This window comes from Rhineura floridana, chromosome 21 (genome assembly GCF_030035675.1).
Source record: "Rhineura floridana isolate rRhiFlo1 chromosome 21, rRhiFlo1.hap2, whole genome shotgun sequence".
Lineage (NCBI taxonomy): Eukaryota > Metazoa > Chordata > Lepidosauria > Squamata > Rhineuridae > Rhineura > Rhineura floridana.
In genome coordinates this window covers 17,717,759-17,736,850 of record NC_084500.1, presented here as the reverse complement: position 1 = coordinate 17,736,850, position 19,092 = coordinate 17,717,759, and the positions used below count along the sequence as shown (strand labels likewise).

The 19,092-nt window shown below is 46.6% G+C and overlaps 1 protein-coding gene across 3 annotated transcripts in view; it reads left to right on the top strand.

The window, feature by feature from the left end:
- The window catches only part of P2RX5 (purinergic receptor P2X 5), a 32,721-nt gene that overhangs the window by 1,600 nt on the left and 12,029 nt on the right, over positions 1 to 19,092 (top strand). For 2 of the 3 annotated variants that reach the window (XM_061604771.1, XM_061604770.1), the window contains exons 2-8: positions 6,033 to 6,279; positions 6,397 to 6,564; positions 10,556 to 10,706; positions 13,931 to 14,002; positions 16,359 to 16,434; positions 18,119 to 18,215; positions 18,321 to 18,401. In XM_061604771.1, coding sequence (XP_061460755.1) covers positions 6,033 to 6,279; positions 6,397 to 6,564; positions 10,556 to 10,706; positions 13,931 to 14,002; positions 16,359 to 16,434; positions 18,119 to 18,215; positions 18,321 to 18,401 — 892 coding nt within the window. Of the gene's footprint in view, positions 1 to 275; positions 290 to 6,032; positions 6,280 to 6,396; positions 6,565 to 10,555; positions 10,707 to 13,930; positions 14,003 to 16,358; positions 16,435 to 18,118; positions 18,216 to 18,320; positions 18,402 to 19,092 lie in introns of those variants that run through there. The other variant, XM_061604772.1, reaches the window with a different exon arrangement.

The window sequence follows — 19,092 nt, the reverse complement described above, 5'->3', positions numbered from 1 at the left end:
TTCTATACGTGCCTGTTTGATGCTTTCCTGTCTCTCTGTGTGTAATCAATAGCAGTCACAAACAACAGCACTTTCCTGCATTCAGGTTTGCCTGAGAGTCTCTCTCTCACACACAGTGTCCCTGGCTGTTTTCATTATCGATCTGAGACGACATCGGAAGAGCCCAGCTGGGTCACACCACAAATGCATCATCTTGGCCCAACAGCAACCCTTCAGTTGCCTCTGAGAAGCTCACAAGCAGGATGTGAAGACCAAAGACCTCCCCGCTTTTATGGCCTGAGCATCTGAGGTAGACTGCCTCTGAACATGGAGGCTCTCTTCTTATCGGCCCTGGCTAATGAGAACACAAGAAGAGGAGCCCTGCTAGATCCGACCGCTACCCCTTCCCAAAGGTTCTATCTAGTCTAGTATCCTGTTTCTCACAGTGGCCAACCAGATGCCTCTGAAGGTATGAAGGCAGCAGCCCATCCCTATTGTTGCTCCCTGGAAACTGGTGATTCAGTGGTAGACTGCTCCTGAACCTGGAGGATTTATGCAGACACTGAGAGCGCTCTCCCCCTCCATAAATGTGTCTGGTTCCCTTTTTAAAGCCACTCAAGCTTATGTGGGCATCGCCACATCTCCAGGGTAGCAAATTCCTTACATTTGTTGCATGTGGCGTGAAGAAGTATTTCCTGGGCTGTCCTCAGCCTCCTGCCAGTCCATTTTGTTGGATGATCCTGAGTTTAAGACCTGAATAGAAAACTTCTCTTTATCTTCTTCATAGCATACATAATATTATAAACATCAAGCATGCTCCCCCAACCCATTGGGCTTCAATCCTACACTTACGTGATATAGGATTGCGTTCTTTTTTAAAAAAACAACCCAAAACTTTAAACTTTGTATGGAAGGTGTTCCCACTTCCTTGAACATTTTGGTTGTGCTTTTCTACACTTTGTGAGATTGGGGGTCCTATGTTTTATCTCTTTATGACATCTGCACAAGACTCTTAAAAGAAACCCCCTGACTTAGCTGACTTTTCCATACCTCATTGAGTTTCCTGCCTGTGTTTCCTGTTTGTTATGCCTTGCTGGCATTCAAGTCTTGGCCACAATTCCCCAACAGCAGACACCGAACCCATCCAGCATTAGAGAGAGGCTCTCTGTGAATTGCATTTGATACTGTCCTCCATTTGTACAGAAACCTTATACAAGCCACAGCGCGACATTTGTCAGTAGTAGCTCTTTCTCTTTCATGAGCCCTACGCGCCATTTAGTGACTGCCTGGGGAACCTTTATCATGGCTTCCTCCAAGGTGTGAAAGTAAGCAAAACAATTCTGCAGTTGGATGACTCTTTGGGGGTTTAGAAACACGTGGCTCTTTTTCTTTGGTGGTGGTTTGATGCAGGCTTGCTAAATTGGAAGCCCCTAAGCTGTGGGATTTCCTCCATCAAGAGGTGCTTCTGGTGTTGGAAGTGGGGCAAGAGCAACTCCTGTTTTGTTCTTTTGTTTATGTTCCAGAAGGGAGATAGAGTTAGGGTCCTCCAGATGGATAGCCTTTGTTTACCTTTACCTGTGATGCTCTGACTGACTTCCTTCCATCGCAAACTGATATGTCTTGGGGAGCTTATCTGCCCCTCCTCCTCCTCTCTCTCTCTTCTTCGACTGATCGAGAGAGAGGAGACCCCTTTGTCTCTGCTGTCTCCCTTCTGAGCCATGAGGGCAACTCCCAAACCTGGGCGTTGCATCTCCAACTTAGTTAGTTACTTAGAACTAGCCATGCCTTTCCTATCTCCTACGTATTTCTATAAATGAAGTAGCTTTTCTTATTTTACTAAGTCTTAAGTCTCAGTGATCTCAATGCAGGGTAAAAGCCTGCTTCTTAAGTAAATACACACACTGGCGCACACGCATCTCAGACCGTTGACAATCTCTACTAATATCTATACAAATTTACAAAACATCTGGCACCTTCACTGTAAAGCTTCCATCACACGCAGAAGACGTACCTCTTTCCCTTGGCCTTTTGACACCGAGATATGGTATACTCTAGGACCAACCTGCTTTTTTTTTTTTTACTGTAATTGATTATAAAATTGTATTTTAAAATCCTTGTCCACTGTCCTGTAAGAGGCAGTGATGACCACCATCTTGGATGGCTTTAAAAGAGGATGAGGCAAAATCATGGAGGAAGCCGTGATGGCTATGTTCTGCCTCCGCTGTTAGAGGCAGTTACGTCTCTGAGTACCAGTTGCTGGGGATCAAAAGTGGGGATAATTCTATTACGCTCAAGTCCTGCTTGGGGGCTTCCCATTTGAATCATCTGCTTGGCCTCTGTGAGAGTAAGATGCTGGACTAGATGCCCTCTGGCCTGATCCAGCAGACTCTTATGTTCTAAGCAGTCATCATCGTTGCAATCACCCCTGACTATTGGCTATGCCGGCTGGGGCTAATGGGAAGTACAGCCCACCATCACCTGGAGGGCTACAGGTTCCCATCCCTGAGCTAAATGAGTAAAATAATCTCCTTCCTCCGTCCTTCAGGTTTGTAAGAGGTTGGAAGGATGCTCTTAGCACATACCATGTATGTGCTATGAAAATATATATATACATTTGCAGTCAGATCATCCCCGGCAAGTCTGGGGACAGCATAGAAACTGGCTGTCCTTTGGCGGCTGGCCAAGCAGAAGAAAGTGGTTTGGTGGAGTATATTTGAGAAACGGGAGATGGGCCAGTTCTGAGAGCAGGACAGGTTCCTTCCTGGCACGTTCATCCAGAATGTTCAGTTGCACACCATTAAATCCCTAAGTGACTGCCTTGAGCCATTCTGTTTGCCAAATAAGAGCTATGTATCAGCAAGGGCACTTCCGCACAGCGCATCCTGCGGGATGGGGTGTGTAAGTGTGTTGCTCATCTTCAAATGGCTCTATCTGTACTGTTCCTTTGCTGTTTTATGACACTTCCCCTTTTGCAAATCTGTCTGGGGTGTCTTTGGCTGCGTACACTGCCTATAAAGCAAATTCAAAGCACACAACCCCCCCAAAGTATCCTGGGAACTGTAGTTTACTCCTTAGAGAGCTACAATTCCCAACTCCCTAAACAAACTACAGTTCCCAGGATTCTTCGGGAGGGGAAAGGTGTTTTATAGATATGGTGGGTGCACAGGTTCAAGCAGGAAAATGCAAAGCAAAGCACTGAAAAATCAAAGGGTCTCATGTCAGCGCAACTTTGACTCACCACAACTGGAGCTGCGTATCTGCCAGCCAGTCTCCATTCCCTGCCTTTTGTCAAGATGCAAAACTGCAGCTGGGCCTCTGAGGGAGCATTGCTCAGTGGGTAAAGCCCTTGCTTTGTATGCAGAAGGTTCCACCAGGTTCAATCCCTGCCATCACCAATTAAAATAGGGGTGGGGAACCTCAGGCCTCTGGGCCGAATATGGCCCTCCAGACCTCTGTGTCTGGCCCTCAGAACTCTTCCAGGGCCACACCCCTCACTGGCCTTGTTTTGTGCCCCGAGTGTTTTTGCTCAGGTAGAATGTGTCCTCGAACTCGGATAATGTCTCTATTTCCCCACTGGGGTTGCTTGAAGGAGGAGATGACGGCAGGCTGAGGAAGGCCTCTCTGAAGGCTGCAGTAACACAAATCAGGGTGAAAAACGACAGTGTCCAAAAGAGATGCACGATCAGCAAAACGTCCTTTTCGGGAATACAGGAAAAGTGAAGGGAGAGAGAAATGGGCAGAAGTTTTCCTCTGCACAATTTCTGCTTTGACCTACGCCATGGTTTTGGAGTCGCTGTCAAAGCTCAGATGGCTGGGGCCTCGGCACAGGGAAAGAATATTTAAAACGGGGAGAGAGAACCTGTGACCCTCCAGATGTTGCCGGCCTGCAACTGTGATCACCACAGCCCTTTGGCCACACTGCCTGGGGTGACAGGAGACACATTCCAACAACGTCCACATGGTGTCCCTATCCCTGATAAAAAACAACAACAGACACTGGAGGGGACAGTATCGTTTTTGGAGATCAGCAGAGGTTAGACCCATAAGTTGACCCACTCTCTGAGGCATTGCATTCTCAGCCTGGGATTTTAGGACTGGGTGGTCTCAAATTCAAAACGTCAACCTTCCCGGTGTGTCTGTGAGAGTCTGACATCTATTCAGAGGCTGAATAAGCCACTAGAGGACCCCAATACTGGCTTTATAAATCCTTTCAAAGTTCTTGATTTAAATGCCTCTTTGAATCTGGGGGAAAGTGGGGTGTGGAGGGTGCCAATTGGCTAGCATCTGTGATGTGGCGAACCTTGAAAGTCTTTGCACAACAATCCTTAGCTTACGTTTTTAAATTGGGCATATTGGCTAGCCCCAGTGACATCCTGAACCCACCTTTTCCAGTCCAGGAAGAGCTCTCCTAGCCTTTCCACAGCCAGTTCTCGTTTGTTTGTAATGCCTTCTCTTGCTTCTGATGGATGAGGATCATTAACTAAAGGAGTCGGGAGAATTTATCAGTGCGGAGCAAGCCAAGGTTGCCACCCATCAAGATGTAATGGATTAAACCTCTGGCACACCTCCGGAGAAAGCAATGTAAGACTAAGTAAATGACAGCCAACAATGTTGAATCAATTTAGTGTCGGCTATTGAAAGGTCTTGGTGAAATGCATCTTTGGGCAAGGCAAGTCATAACATTTTTAAAGCAGCGGAAGCATCCTCCCCAGATTTGGGGCCTCCAGCAAAATGTTCCAGCATGGCATCCTGCTATTCAGGATTGTAGCCAGCCAACCCACCAGCCAGATACTCCATTCCATTTCCCCCTACCACCTGGCTTTCTGTTTCCTCTCCTAACAGGTCACATCCCACACCATACATTTAAAAGCTTATGGTTTCCCCAAAGAATCCTGGGAACTGTAGTTTGTTAAGGGTGCTGGGAGACATAGCTCTGTGAGGGGTAAACTACAGTTCCCAAGATTCTTTGGGGGAAGCCACGTGCTGTAAATGTACGGTGTGGTGTGGATAGATCCCCCAGTAGAAGTCCTTCTGCAAAAGACAGATCAATCCAGCTAAAGAACGATGACGCTCTCTGTTCTCCATCTCGTAAGTCGTAGCTGGGAATTAAACTGGAAATTGAAAAACCAGAGAAATACTTCTTGCTCAGCAACCCTCCGGCCCTCGATGGCCTGTTCTTTCTTTCAAACAAATAAATCAACCACTGGCTTGTACAGGAGGAAGGCCACAATCTGAGCAACGAACAAGAGCGCCAGGATGTTGAATAACGCCAAAAGGGGCCCTTTCTTCATGATGAGGCTGTTATCGTCCCTTGCAGCCATCTCCAGTAAATCGAGTCCCCGGCGTACATAAGGACAATGTCAGCACTGCAATACACATTTGTCTTTGCAGTGTGGTTAATGCCTTAGCTCACAGCCCTGGAGACTCTGGGTTGTTGCTTTTCAAAATATAATTTTATGATAATGATGGTAATAAAATACACACACATATATATATATACACATACACCACATTAAAAATGAAAACTACACATAATTAAACCAGAAGATATCCATGACCAGATACTAGCATGGGGGAGAGATCCGATACAGTTCACACTGAAAGCCGAATCTATAAAATTTACACTTTCTGAACAAAGATGAGAGCCAGAACCCGGCCATCCTTCAAAATCCACAACTTCTCTGAATTTTGTGATGCAGTTTGCCAACTAAACCATGTTTACAAAAATGCAGCTATAAGGGGAAAGTATCGATGAATGTGGTCACAAAAACATACAAAGTGCATTATGTTAGTAGAAAGTGCTTGCAAAAATGTACACATCCGTCAAAACTAAATGCAAAAATGTGTTTGTTCGGAGAAACCCTCGCTGAAATCCTGAAGAATTTTCATGAGGAATTTAAAAAATGCTTTCAGAAAATGCAAATGTGATCGATTCGGCTTTCAATGCAAACGGAATCCCAATTCTCCAGCAACCCTAGAACAGGAACATTTTTGCCTAAAAGCAGAGAATAGTATCCCTTCGAGAAGGGCAAATTGGGTCGTTTCTCTTTCAGAGGCACACCAGGCTGAACGCCTCCTCTGTCCCTTATGGAATCGGATGCAAAAGCACCGCAGGCTGGAAAGCCTCAAGACCTCTGACTCAGCCGTGAGATTCCAGCACAGGCTGCAAAGGGAGGCAATTCCTCCTGCTGTACCTCAACCAACCAGACTGCCTGCATACCTCAACCGCAAGTGCTTTGCTCGGCTGAGCTCTGGTGCCACAGCAGATCCAAAGGAAAAGGAAGGCAGGATTCAGCATCGGTGGGTTCGAAAAGAGGCCGCCATCTCAGGTTTCCAGGGATGCACTTGTGGCTAATTCCTCCCCCCTCCCCAAATCTGTCATTTTATTATTATTTTCCCCCTCCCCTTCTCCTTCAGATGTGCCTCCCATGCTGAGCTGACCAGGAGGATGGGGCAGGTTGCCTGGAAGGCTCTGTGCCTCTCGCTGTTTGATTACAAAACGGAGAAATATGTCATCGCAAAGAACAAGAAAGTGGGGATCCTTTACCGGGTGGTCCAGCTGTCCATCATGGCCTACATCTTGGGGTAAGGAGAGAATCATTGCCATATTTATTTTGTGTCGCTCCAAGAAACGGGGGGGGGGACCCAGACCTGCCTTCTAGATTATGTTTCTGATGTCTGGCTGATCTTATTGTCCGGTCCTTTGCCGGCTGTGCGGCTCAGCTCGAAAGCTGACATGCAGGGATCGGTCATCGGAGCTTAGGACGCTGCCTTATACCTAGTCAGACCGTGAGGTGTTCTAGCCCAGGGTTGCTGACTCTCTGGCAGCAGCTCTACAGAGAGAAGGAGGCTCTTTCGCGTCGCCTGCTGGCACCTGATCCTTTGAAACTGGAGGTGCCATCTGAACCGGGGACTTCCTGCATTCAAAGGAGGGGTTCCGCTTTAGTGGCCTGCTCGTGAGATTCCCTGTGGCGTATGGGGGGGGGGGCTGGCCGGCCACTGTTCCGAACCCCGTGAACCTTTGTGCCAACCTAGCAGGGCTCATCTTATGATTTTAGCAACCAGAAATGGTGGGAGGAATAGGTACACTTTTTTAAAAAAGCACTGGGGTGTTTTATGATTTCCCCAACCTGCACCGAGCTCATTGACACCAGTCTGCCATCTGGACTCGTGGAGGAACCAGCGTGATCTCTGTGTGCAGGGGTGGGAGACCCCAGGTTTTTAGGCAAGATGCCATCTGGGGGGCCCCTTTCCATCAGGCAGGGTGGGGCCCCGATCCTTGGCCACCTAGAGATAAGGAGGGAGGAGTAGGTGGCGTGAAGTCTTTCATTGTTGCTGGGTCAGCAGTGCCCCCTCCCCTGCCCAGGATGCCAACTCCTGCCACCCACATGGCTTTGCTCAGTCAGTTTGTGCCTGTTCTTCTGAAAGGCTTTGTTCTTGGAAACAGTTGGTTCACAGTCCACGTGGCAGGTGTGTGCAGTGTGCCTGCGTCCCGTTGCACCCAGGGGCGGCTCCTGGTGGGCCATTGGTCATTGGACAGGCACAGGTAAAACGCTTCCCCTTCCCCCCGTCCGGGACTCCCCGGCGTACGTCCATTGCTTGTTGTTCAACTTGCATTTGCCCCTCCCTGTGGACGGCGCACAACTGGAGCATTTGCACCTGCTGTGTAAAAAGTCCATGTGCATCTTATTCCAAGAAGTAGACTGCCCCTGAACATGGAGGTTCCACCTCACAGTCCTGGTTAATAGCTGTCAACATGCCACATTAGCTGCTGCCTAATTCATGGAGGACAAGGACTGTCAACGGTTATTAGCCAGGACAGCTAAATTGAACCCCCACTGTCAAATGCAGTCTATCTCTCCAGACTAGATGCTGCGGACAAACATCCAGGGGAGGGCTGCTTCCTTCTTTGTGCCCCACCTGGAGGCGTCCTAGAAATATCTGGCTGTCCGCTGTTGGTGACAGGACACTGGGAGAGATGGCTGAACCTTCCCCTGCTCACCTGCAGGGCCCTTTCAAGGTTCCTAACTGTGCATCACCCTCAAGAGAAAGCAGGCTCTGTAGATCGGTGACCAATTTTCCATGACATTGTAACTAGCGTTGAATTCCTACGGAGAAAAAGAGCTCAGTTTGTCATTCTTTTCCTAATCACTAATGTGTGGAGACTGACCGGGTTGTATCCAATTCTAGTCCTACTCAGAGGAGACGTATTGAAGTTAATAGGCATGACTAACTTCGGTTCAATACTTTCAGTAGGTCCACTCTGAGCAGAACGAAGTTGGACGCAATCCTATGTAGTTGTTCAGCGGTGATGTAGGAAATGGACTCTGGACATGCTCAGAGACATTGTCATCTCTTTATCTCAGGAGTACTGTCTCCAGTTGTGCGCACCATATTTTAAGAAGGACATTGCGTAACTGGAGCATGTCCAGAGGAAGGTTCTGTCTTTCCTGAGGGCAGGATTAGAACCGGGGGGGGGGATTTAAGGGGAAGCAGACTTTGGCTAAACATTAGGATGTGGATCCTGATGGGGAGAGCTGTTAAACACTGGAACAATGTTAGATAGAGGTGTTGGTGGACTCTCCTTTGCTGGAGATATTGAAGCAGAGGCTAGCCAGCCAACTATCAGGGATGCTGTGGCTGCATCATGCATTGCAGATCCTGCCTTGAGCAGCGGGTTGGACTACATGACCTTTAGGGGACCTCCCAGCTTAAAAAAAAAAAAATTAGCACAGAGTACAAGAGGTTTCGCTTTTGAGATGGCTGATGACCCAAATCTCCCGTAGGCATTAAAGGAGAACAAATTGCTCCTGTATAGTCAAGATGCCTCGCTGATGCGTGGGTGCTCAAGATGCGTTGTCCTCTTATTCAAGGAACGTGGAAGTCAACCAGCATACTTTCCGACACAGCTGTCAGGATTTAATTACACTTTGCGTTTAATTCCCTTGTTTCCTCTGGGCTGAGCATATTAGTAATTTAAGCTACAGGTGTGCAATAATCCCTCTTTCATTTAGAAGGACCCCCCCCCGAAGGTCACCATCTTTCTCAACCCCCTCCGCACAGTTACTGTGCCTTTAGGGACTGTGTGACAGGTGGAAATTCAACAGGGAATACTTTGCCCTTCACATGGAAAATACAGTGACTCATTTTTCAGGTGTGCTTGGAATTCCAAAACAGGGAAAGCAGCCGTGACAAAACCAGGATGTGCATCGAGAGGGATAGAATCCTGGTCATACGGTGCCTTCCCAAGGGAGGCACTGACGGGTGCTCAGGTGCCACTGGTTGCGATTCTTAGGACTGGTCATTTCCGTCTGGAAATATTCCTGGAAGCGAATCCCCGCCCAAAGAAATTGTTCCTGGGTTGAATCCGGATGTTTAATTTCACTCAGGCCAAGAACTGACTTCTCTTGGAACATAGGAGGCTGCCTTATATTGAATCAGACCCATTGACCCATCTAGCTGAGCCCTGTCAAGCTGAAATATAGGCCAGCTGCGAAAAAGGCAAACTCCATGCTGGGGATCATTAGGAAAGGAACTGAAAATAAAGCTGCCGGTATCATCATGCCGTTGTGCAAATCCATGGTGTGGCTGCGTTTGGGATGCTGCGTACAGTTCTGGTCGCCTCACCTCCGATAGGATATTGCAGAGCTGGAAAAGGCTCAGAAAAGAGCAACCTGAATGATCAAGGGGAGGATGGAACGACTCCCCTACGAGGAAAGGTTGCCACATTTGGGGCTTTTAGTTTAGAGGAAAAGGACAGTAAGGGGAGACACGATAGACATGTATAAAATTAGCATGGCATGGAGAGAGTGGATAGAGAAAAGTTTTTCTCCTTCTAGCATAAGACTAGAAATCGTGGACATCCCACGAAACTAAATGTTGGAAGATTCAGGACAGGCAAAAGGAAGGACTTCTTCACGCAGTGCATAGATAAACTCTGGAATCTGCTCCCAGAGGAGGCAGTGATGGCCACCAACTTGGATGGCTTTAAAAGAGAATTAGACAAATTCACGGAGGGTAAGGCTGCCGATGGCTCCTAGCCATTGTGGGAGGCAGGATGCCTCTGAATGCCAGTTGCCGGAAACTGCAGGAGGGGAGAGTTGCTGCTGCACTGAGGCCACTGTGCGAACAGGATGCTCAGCTTATGTTCTTAATGTTTTTCTGTCTACGCTGACTGCAAGCAGCTCTCCAGGATTTCAGATGGGGGTTTCAGCTGAGGGGACTTTCCCAGCCCTGTCTGGAGATTGCATTTAGGACTTTTGGCACGCAATGCCGGTGCCCAGCCACTGAGCTAAAGTTCTTCCTCTAAAAATAAAACAAAGTTCTAGTCCTCATGGTTCTGACATAAAGGCCGATTGAATAGGAACCTAGGGAGCTGCCTTAACACTCAGACATTTAGTCCATTTTGTCTGCACCGGCTGGCAGCGGCTCTCCAGGATTTCAGACAGGGGTCTCTCCCAGCCCTACCTGACCCCTGGAACCAATGTTAATTGGTAATTTAAAAAGAGTGCCACAGAGCGCGTCTAGAAGGCCCCCTCCCTGTCGACTGTTCCTTAACCTTCCGTGGTCTTTTCAGGTGGGTCTTTGTGGTCAAGAAGGGTTACCAAGATGCAGACACTTCCATCCAGAGTTCCGTCATCACCAAGGTGAAAGGCGTGGCTTTCAGCAACACCTCGGAGCTGGGCGAGAGGCTGTGGGACGTCGCAGACTACGTCGTTCCCCCGCAGGTAACGAGGCGGGCTGGTGCATGCTGCCTGATAATTTCCACTCCGCTCCCCCCTGACAGGAAGCAGCAATTAAGCTTGGCTTCCCACGACATCCAAAGCCCGGATCCTGGTTTGCTTCTCCTTTTATAGGGTGGGTGAGAATTGCAATTAAGTTTTACACTTCAAGCAGAATTTATCAAATTCGCATATTCCGAAACAATATGGGAACTGAAACACAGCCATCCTTCGAAGTTGCATTTATTAGAATGTTGGGATGCAGTTCGCCAACAAAACAATATTTATAAAAATTCAGGTATTAGGGGAAAGTGTGCATAAAAATGAATATATGAGTGAACTTAACATACAAAAAGGCATGATGTGGTGAGGAATGGCTTGCAAAAATGTGTACCTTTGTCAAAACTGCCTGCAAAAATGTATTTATTAGGAGAAATTTGCACTAAAAGGGTAGAGAATTTCCATGAGGATTTAAAAAATAATAATAATCCACAGATTGCTGTGGAAATGTGGAGACCTGAATTTAACATTAGAAAAGTGACATACGTGCTCCGTAGCATCAGGACTTTTAGCCAGCCTTGAACCATGGTTTCTTGTTGATTAATGAAATCCTGCCGCCTTGGGGATTAACCCCAGTTTATTAGGGATGGGGGAAGAATTCGATTCAGTTCACATTTGAAGGCGAATCTGCCTAATCCGCACTTTCCGAAACAATGTGAGAATCCAAAAAGCAGCCGTCCTTCAGAATTTGCCCTTCCCCGAATTTTTCAGTGCGGTTCTTCAGCCTGGTAATCTGTCCAGAAACGCATACCTTAGGTTAAAGCATGCATAAAAATGCATAGATGAGTGAAAATGATATTTAAAATGTGGGTGGTTGTTTGGGGAAATAGCTTTGCAAAAAATGTGCATATTTAGGCAGAATTGCAATAAAAGATGCCGATAAATCTTTTTACGATGGCTTTAATTTTTTTAAAAAATCACTAGCTAATGTGGAAATTTGAAGAATCGAATTTAACATTGGGAAAATTAGAAACGAAAATTGACAGATTTGTCCATCCCTAGCACAGATATGGTGGCCACAGGGGCTGATGGGGGCGCCATCACATTGCAGCGAAGGGCAGACTGAGGCAGGAGAAGCAAAAACCCATTTCACAGAAGGCAAAGTGGTGAGACCTGGGAGGCAAGAACCTTACCCAAGAAATTGCCTACAGCTGCAATCCTGTGCGTGCTTATGTAGGAGTAAATTCCATCGAACTCAGTAGAACTTACTTCTGAGTAGGCCTACCTTGGATTATGCTGTCTATCCTCTCAACACCCCTCTTTCTCAGGGAGTCAGATGCAAAAAGAGACCAGGCTTGTGCATCTGTATTCCTGTGCTGCTGTGAGGCCCTTTTCCTCTCTAGGCACCTAATTAAATTAGTGGGAAGCCTGATTAGGCTAATGCAGAGATGTCTGAGCTTTTGGTAGATATATATCATGGCAGAGTGCAGAAATAACTGGTCTGTTAAGACTGGTCATTGAAAGAATAAAGAAACTTAAAAGTTGATTACTACAAAGAGGTAAAGTCACAAACGCTGAAGGAGCCATGCATCCTGTACTCAGAGAGCCATAGCTAACTAACGGAGAACAAAGACAGGAAGGGAAGGGAGGAAGGGGAGGAGCAAAGCCTGAAAAAGTAACAAACACTTTAGAGGAGGAATCAGCAGAGGGAAGAAGAGATTGCTTTTCGGTCTATTCCCCACCACCACCGGTTCAGGTCACTTGTAACATGCATCAGTGCTTTACTCCCAACAAGTTAGGGGGTCGACTTCAGGCCTGAGCCTTGATGTCTTGCCCCCTTAAAAAATTGCATCTTTGGGCCTGTGGGCCTTTTCAGTATTCTCTGGGCCAGTGAATTCTCCCTGGATTCCTTGTTGACTTTGTTTCAAAGTGAATGCATATCAGCATTTCAGGCTGCCCTCCCCAGAGATGTAATTTGGCAGGCACTCCATGCCAAGTATAGCTCCTGATGTAGCAATAAACGGAGACTGCAAGCCAAGCCAAAGGATTTTTTTTTAAGTAGAAAAACCAACTGCAGGCCACAAATTAAACTGCTTTTTAAATAGGCCTGTAGCTTGAAACAGGAGGTCACGGAGCAGACGGATATGGACTATGATTGATGCTGATGTTGCTGTCCTTTAATGTCAGTACCTCTTAATAATGTGCCGCTAGCAAATCGCCCAACAGCTGGTATAGCACAGTGGGGAGGAGAGCCTGGCTGGGAGACCAGAGTCTGTGAGTTCAAATCCCCGCTCGTGCCTCCTGGGTGTCAAGAGCCAGCTAAAGATGACCCCCACAGCGAGTGGCTCAGGGGTTACGTGCCTGCCACCTGTGCAGCCGTGGGCAAGCGGCATAGTCCCAAGGAGCCCAGTTGCCCCCCAGCTGGCTGGTGCAGACAAGGAAGGGTCTGGCTTGTGCAGCTGTGGCAAGCTGAGCAGGCCCTAGCCAGCTGGGGAGGACTAGCCTCAGAGGGAGGCAATGGGAAACCCCCTCTGAATACTGCTTACCATGAAAACCCTCTTCATAGGGTCACCATAAGTCGGGATCGACTTGAAGGCAGTCCATTTCCATTTCAGCAAATCGCCCAGAGATCTAGCACAGGAGCATCAGAAGAGCCTGAGTTACAGGATCAGACTAAAAGGGGGCGCATCTAGTGTAGCCTCCTGTTCTCCCAGTGGCCAACCTGATGCCTCAATGGGAGGCCTGCAAGCAGGACCTGAACGCAACAGCAGCTCTCCCTGCTAGTGATTCCCAGCAACTGGCATTCAGAGGCACACTGCTTCTGACAGTGGAAGGAGAACGTAGCCATTGTGGCTAATAGCCATTGACAGTCTTTTCCTCTGCGAAGGACATAAATCTGGTGTGAAAAGGAACAGAAATGAGCAATTAAAACAATTCATAATTTCCAGCAGAGTAGCCCTAAGAACATCGGAAGAGCGTGGCTGCAAAAAAGGAGGCCCATCTAGTCCAGGATCCTGTTCCACCAGTTGCCAACCAGACGCCCCCAATGGGACTCCCGTAAGCAGGGCATGAATGCAACTGCACTGATCTCCCCACCTGTGATTCCCAGCAACTGCTATTCAGAGGCATTCCTATCCACCCCCTTCTTTTAGTCATTAGCTTGTTCCTAGCAAAATTCCGAAATTATTTTCCCCCCCCTGCAAACTCTTTTCCCAACCTTCTCTCTGTAGGGTGAAAGCGTCTTCTTCGTGATGACCAACTTGATTGTCACCCCAAACCAGCGCCAAGACACCTGTGCTGAGGTAAGGCGTGTGAAGACACAGGCGCTGGGGGCGTTATAGTGGGGCAGGGCAGCGGCACTGGAGGCAACATGTAAGAGCTCAGCTGAGATGATTCAGACACAAAGCACAAAAATTGCCAACGGAGGGGGCGTAAGAATGCTGGGATTCGATAGTCTTGAACAGGGACAGGAACCTTTGGCCAGTGCCAGTTCGAAAGCATTTCTGTCGACCTAACAGGCCGGTTTCGATTTGACTTTTTTCTTTGTCCGCAAGTCGCTGCTTTTACCAAGCCGTTTCCCCCCTTTGCAAAAGATATTGATATTAATATTGATATTTTGAAAGGAACCATCAATACTTTTAAAGGAAACATCATTGTTTTGAAAGGAAATATCAATAAATGAAATATCAATACAATTAGCGGTCTTAATATTTATATTTTAGAGGTGGTTTTTTTTTATAAGATCCGTTTTTGAAAACAGCCGTGGACAATCGCTACGTAAAAATTCGATCTGCAATTATAGAGAATAAGTTAATTAATGGAAAATTTGGTACCAAACCTGAATCGGGTGGAATTCTAGCATATCCCTAGTCTTGAATTCCCAAGAAGAAAACTGAGATCTCATGCTTTTTAAAAATGGTTGATAGGTTCACTTTTCTGCCTGACCAGCTTTCAGTGCCTTAATGTTCAGCAGGTGCAGCTCCCCTGTGCACAAGCGCATACGCTCACGCCCTTTGAGTACTTCCTTTGAGAAATTAGATGACTCTCTCTGCATAACAAACATTCACCTTGATTTGTTTGCGGGGAGCTTAGATAATGTTGGCTTAATGAGCATTCATTCCGATTCGTTTAGATAACATTGCGTCAAAGCAAGTGTTGCCTCAACACTTTCAAAGTGCCTTTCTGCATCACTTTTTTTACCGAAAAAATGTCCGATCTTTTGGGGGAAGTGGGTTTGTTGCACGCAAGACCTCCCAGTCAACAACAGTTAGGAACCCAGCGAGCTGCCTGTGCTGACTCCGACCATCTAGCTGAGTACTGTCTGGACTGACTGGAAGTGGCTTTCCAGGTTCTCAGGCAGGGAGCCTCATCCCATTCCGACCTGAAGATGCCAGAGACTGAAGCTGGGGCCTTCTGCGTGCATAGTTGTTCTACTGCTGAGCTATGGCCTTTGCCCAATTGCGCTATCTGCATTTGCCAGTTTGTGATTGAATTCCACCTGAAATAGCCGCAAGCACCTGAAAACTGGGATTTGACAATCTGGAATTCCCAAGTCGAAAACTGAAATCGAGTGGCTTTTGTTGTTGATGTTGTTAGATTCACTTTTGTGCCTGAGCAACTACTCTCAGAGCCTTAAAATTCAACAGGTGCACATGCAGCCACATCCCCTGCAAACTACCTTCTGGACTGTACCCATCTAGTCTTACTCAGAGGAGACCCACTGAAATGAATGGACCTAAGACAGTCATGCCCATTCATTTCAATGGGTTTCCTCTGAATAGGATGGGCGCTGACAGAAACCCTCTGGATCTCCAAGTCAGGAAAAGCTGCAGTGCTGAATTTCTGCCTGCGGAGGAAGGCATAGGAGGAGCCTTGCCAAAAAGAAAAAGCTGGCAGCTCTCCTTATGTGTGGCATTCTGATCTTTGTCTCTGCAGGAACGCTTTGTGCAACGCATGATAGGAAAATGCTCTTTTGTTTCCAGTCTTCCGACTCAGTTTCCCATCTGTAAAAATGGAAACGTGTTATAATGCTTATAGAGGCCTGCTAAGGGATAAGGCTGGTAAAGCTATTGAATGCTGTGCGATTTCTTATTCATGATCAAGCCATGATGAGATTGTACAAACATCGGCAGAGCCCCGCAGTTGGATCAGGCCAAAGGAGGCCCATCTCTTCCAGCATCCTGTCCTCCCAGTGGCCAGCCAGATGCCCTAATGGGAAGCCCACAAGCAGGACCTGAGCGCAACAGCAGCACTCCCCCTGCGTGGGATTCCCAGCATTCAGCCTCTGGCAGTGGAGCGAAAACATAGCCATTGTGGCTAGTAGCTATTGATGGCCTCCTTCATTATAAACCCTTTGAGCCAGAAGAGTGGAGGTTGCACCCTCACACACACACAAAGAAAGGACATTGACGAACCTCCAGATGCACTATAGATCACCTTTTGCCAACCTGGTGCCCTCTTGTCACTTTAGAGATTCCCAACAGCTCCAGCTAGCGTGGGACAGAATGTCTGTGTGGGGTAGTGGTTAGAACATCAGACCAGGACTGGGAAGACCCTGGGTTCAAATCCCCACTCCGCCATCGTACAGGTCTCTGTACAAATCTTGTGCCGGGCGCCTGCCTTTCCCCCTAAACCGATTGAGTCTTCCTTTCCTTATAGAGCCCTGGCATTCCAGACGCCCTGTGTTACTGCAACAATGACTGCCCTCCCGGAGAAGCCGTGGTGGCTGGCAACGGTAAACCCATTTCCAAGCGGTTTCTAAAGTTCCCATCCATGTATTAGCATGAAAGTCGGGTTTAGAAAGGAGACACACACACACGCACAATCGCACAGGTTTGCTGCACGATGGATAATTATGCCTTGAGGAAGCGCTTCCGTTGAGGCAGGGCTGGCCTTAAGGGCAGGCGAGCTGGGCAGTTGCCCGGGACGCTGAGCGCAGGGGCTGTGTTTTTCGAATGTACTGTCTGGAGTGAGCTAGGGTGGCAAAAAGCAAGCGTCTGCCACCTTTTTTGTCACCTTTTTCTTCTTCAAGGTTCCACAGGTTGTTTAGGTACTCACTCCAAAAATTATCTTCCTGCAATTAGCTTTAAAGTATGTTTCTTTTTCAGATTCCATGTTGATGTCATTTGTGCTAGGTTAAATTGATCAGCGGCACGCAACTTTACTTTGGTAGATATATATTGCAGAGGAGTGCACAAAAAACTATTCTGTTGGGACTGGTCATTGAAAGAATAAATAAACTTAAGGATGATTATTATGAAGAGGTAAAGTCATAGAATCTTAGAATGATAGAGTTGGAAGGTGCCTGTAAGGCCATCGAGTCCAACCCCCTTTTCAATGCAGGAATCCAGCTTAAGCATATGTTTAGAAAACTAAGCAGTGTTTATAAAAATGCATCATAAATCCTGAAGCAGCCATGCATCTTCCTCTCAGGAAGCCATGACTAACCAGCTGAGAACAAAGACAGGAAGAGAAGGGAGGAAGGGGAGGAGCAAAGCCTGCATAAACAACAAACACTTTAGAGGACGAATCAGCAGACGGAAGACTAGATTGCCTTTCTGTCTATCGTCGCTCACTGGCTGAGGTCACTTGTAACTTGTGTAGGTTATTCTCAACAGAGGCAACCCGACTGAGCACTTAGCGGCTAACCCTAAGTCTTAACACTTCAAATACAATAAACACTGCAACCACAATATAAATAATAATAGAATAAAGCTGTAAGCTGCAAGATACCTTTTTTATTTATACTTTTCTTTATTCATGGATATTCCAAGATGAAGTATGCAAGAAAAAAATAGATTTAGGAAAATTTGCAGTATCCCATGAGAGCTGAACATTCTCCATCTCTCCTCTGTCGATCTGGTTTTGTGGTTTAAACTTTGGTATTGTTGAGTTGTTGTTTTAGGTAACATTTAAATCGTTGGGGAAGCCACACTGCTTTTCAAAGGTGTCAAGGCTATAAGAGTGCCAAACGATAAACGGAATAATTAATTTCTCCTTTTAAAAGTGGGCTGCTGCTGTTTTAATTCTTTGCCAGGGATGGGGGAGAAATTTGATTCATTTTGTATTTAAAGCCAAATCTATCAAACGTGCACTTTCGGGAACAATATCAAAGCCAAAACACAGCTGTCCTTTGAAATTGGCACTTACTCAATTTTTGCAAAGCAATTTTCCAACCAGGCAACGTTTACGAAAAGGCATCTTTTAGGGGAAAGTGTGCCCAAAAAGCAACATGGTGGTGAAAATAACAGACAAAAATGCATTATATTAGCAGTTGGTCAAAACTGCATGCAAAAATGTGTATTGCACTAAAATGCCTTAGAATTTATCCCACCCCCACAAAGAAATTATTCAGGCGGAGCCTAACAGCTATTGCGTTGGCTAATTTCTTTTTTTCCATCACTTTGTTTGACCCACAGGGGTCAAGACGGGCCGCTGTTTGAAACTTGGGAACAGTATAAGTGGGACGTGCGAAATCCTAGCTTGGTGTCCAGTGGAGAAGAAAGGCAGACCCAAGTTCGTTCCAGTTTTCTTTATTTGTAAAAATCACTTTAAACTTTAAATACAGGGCAACTGTATTTGGGAGAATCATTCATCCGAGCAATCGGTGCTTTCCTTTAGGAAACCTCTTCTGGCAAATGCTGAGAACTTCACTGTTTACATCAAGAACTCCATCCGCTTCCCCAGATTTAAATTCTCCAAGTAAGTATCTATTCCCATGCCATTCGCCTTCCATAGCAATGGCAGAAGAATTGCTTTCTGCTTGGACACGGATGGCTTTTGCAAAAAAGAGTAGCCGAATGCACATAGGAGAGATCTGGCAGTAATAGGAGATGGTTGGAGGAGAAGTCTGCCGTTCCCTCTATTTCCAACATTCAGGTCGTGAGTGCCAATCATTATTTAGCCAAAATGGCACCAGATCCACGTGCAAGAGGGAGATATCAACAGACGTGGCGGACCTCCAAAGTTTGCAAAAGTACACAAAAATCCTTATGTGGGGAAAAACTAAGTGGGGAACTCCCCCCCCCCCAAAAAAAAGTATTGAGTGTGCTCAGGTGTCACAGAATGATAACTGGTGAGGGGAATGGAAGAACGGAACTCCACATTGCAGAATTAGGTCACTTAGATCAGTGGTTCCCAAACATTTTTTTCCCTAAGGACAACCTAAAAATTGAGGATTTTGTCAGATCACTTAACAATTTTCCTGCCTGCTGCAGCAAATTGCAATGCGCTGCTCTAGGTGCTGTACAACCTTGAATTGCATTTTTATGGCTTCTTCCATTTCTTTGTATTCCGTAGAACTCAAATTATAATACACTAAAATACAATCTTGAGAAACAAAAGAAAATACAAAAATACAATAAAAAATCAGTTATGACTATTTCATGCGGCG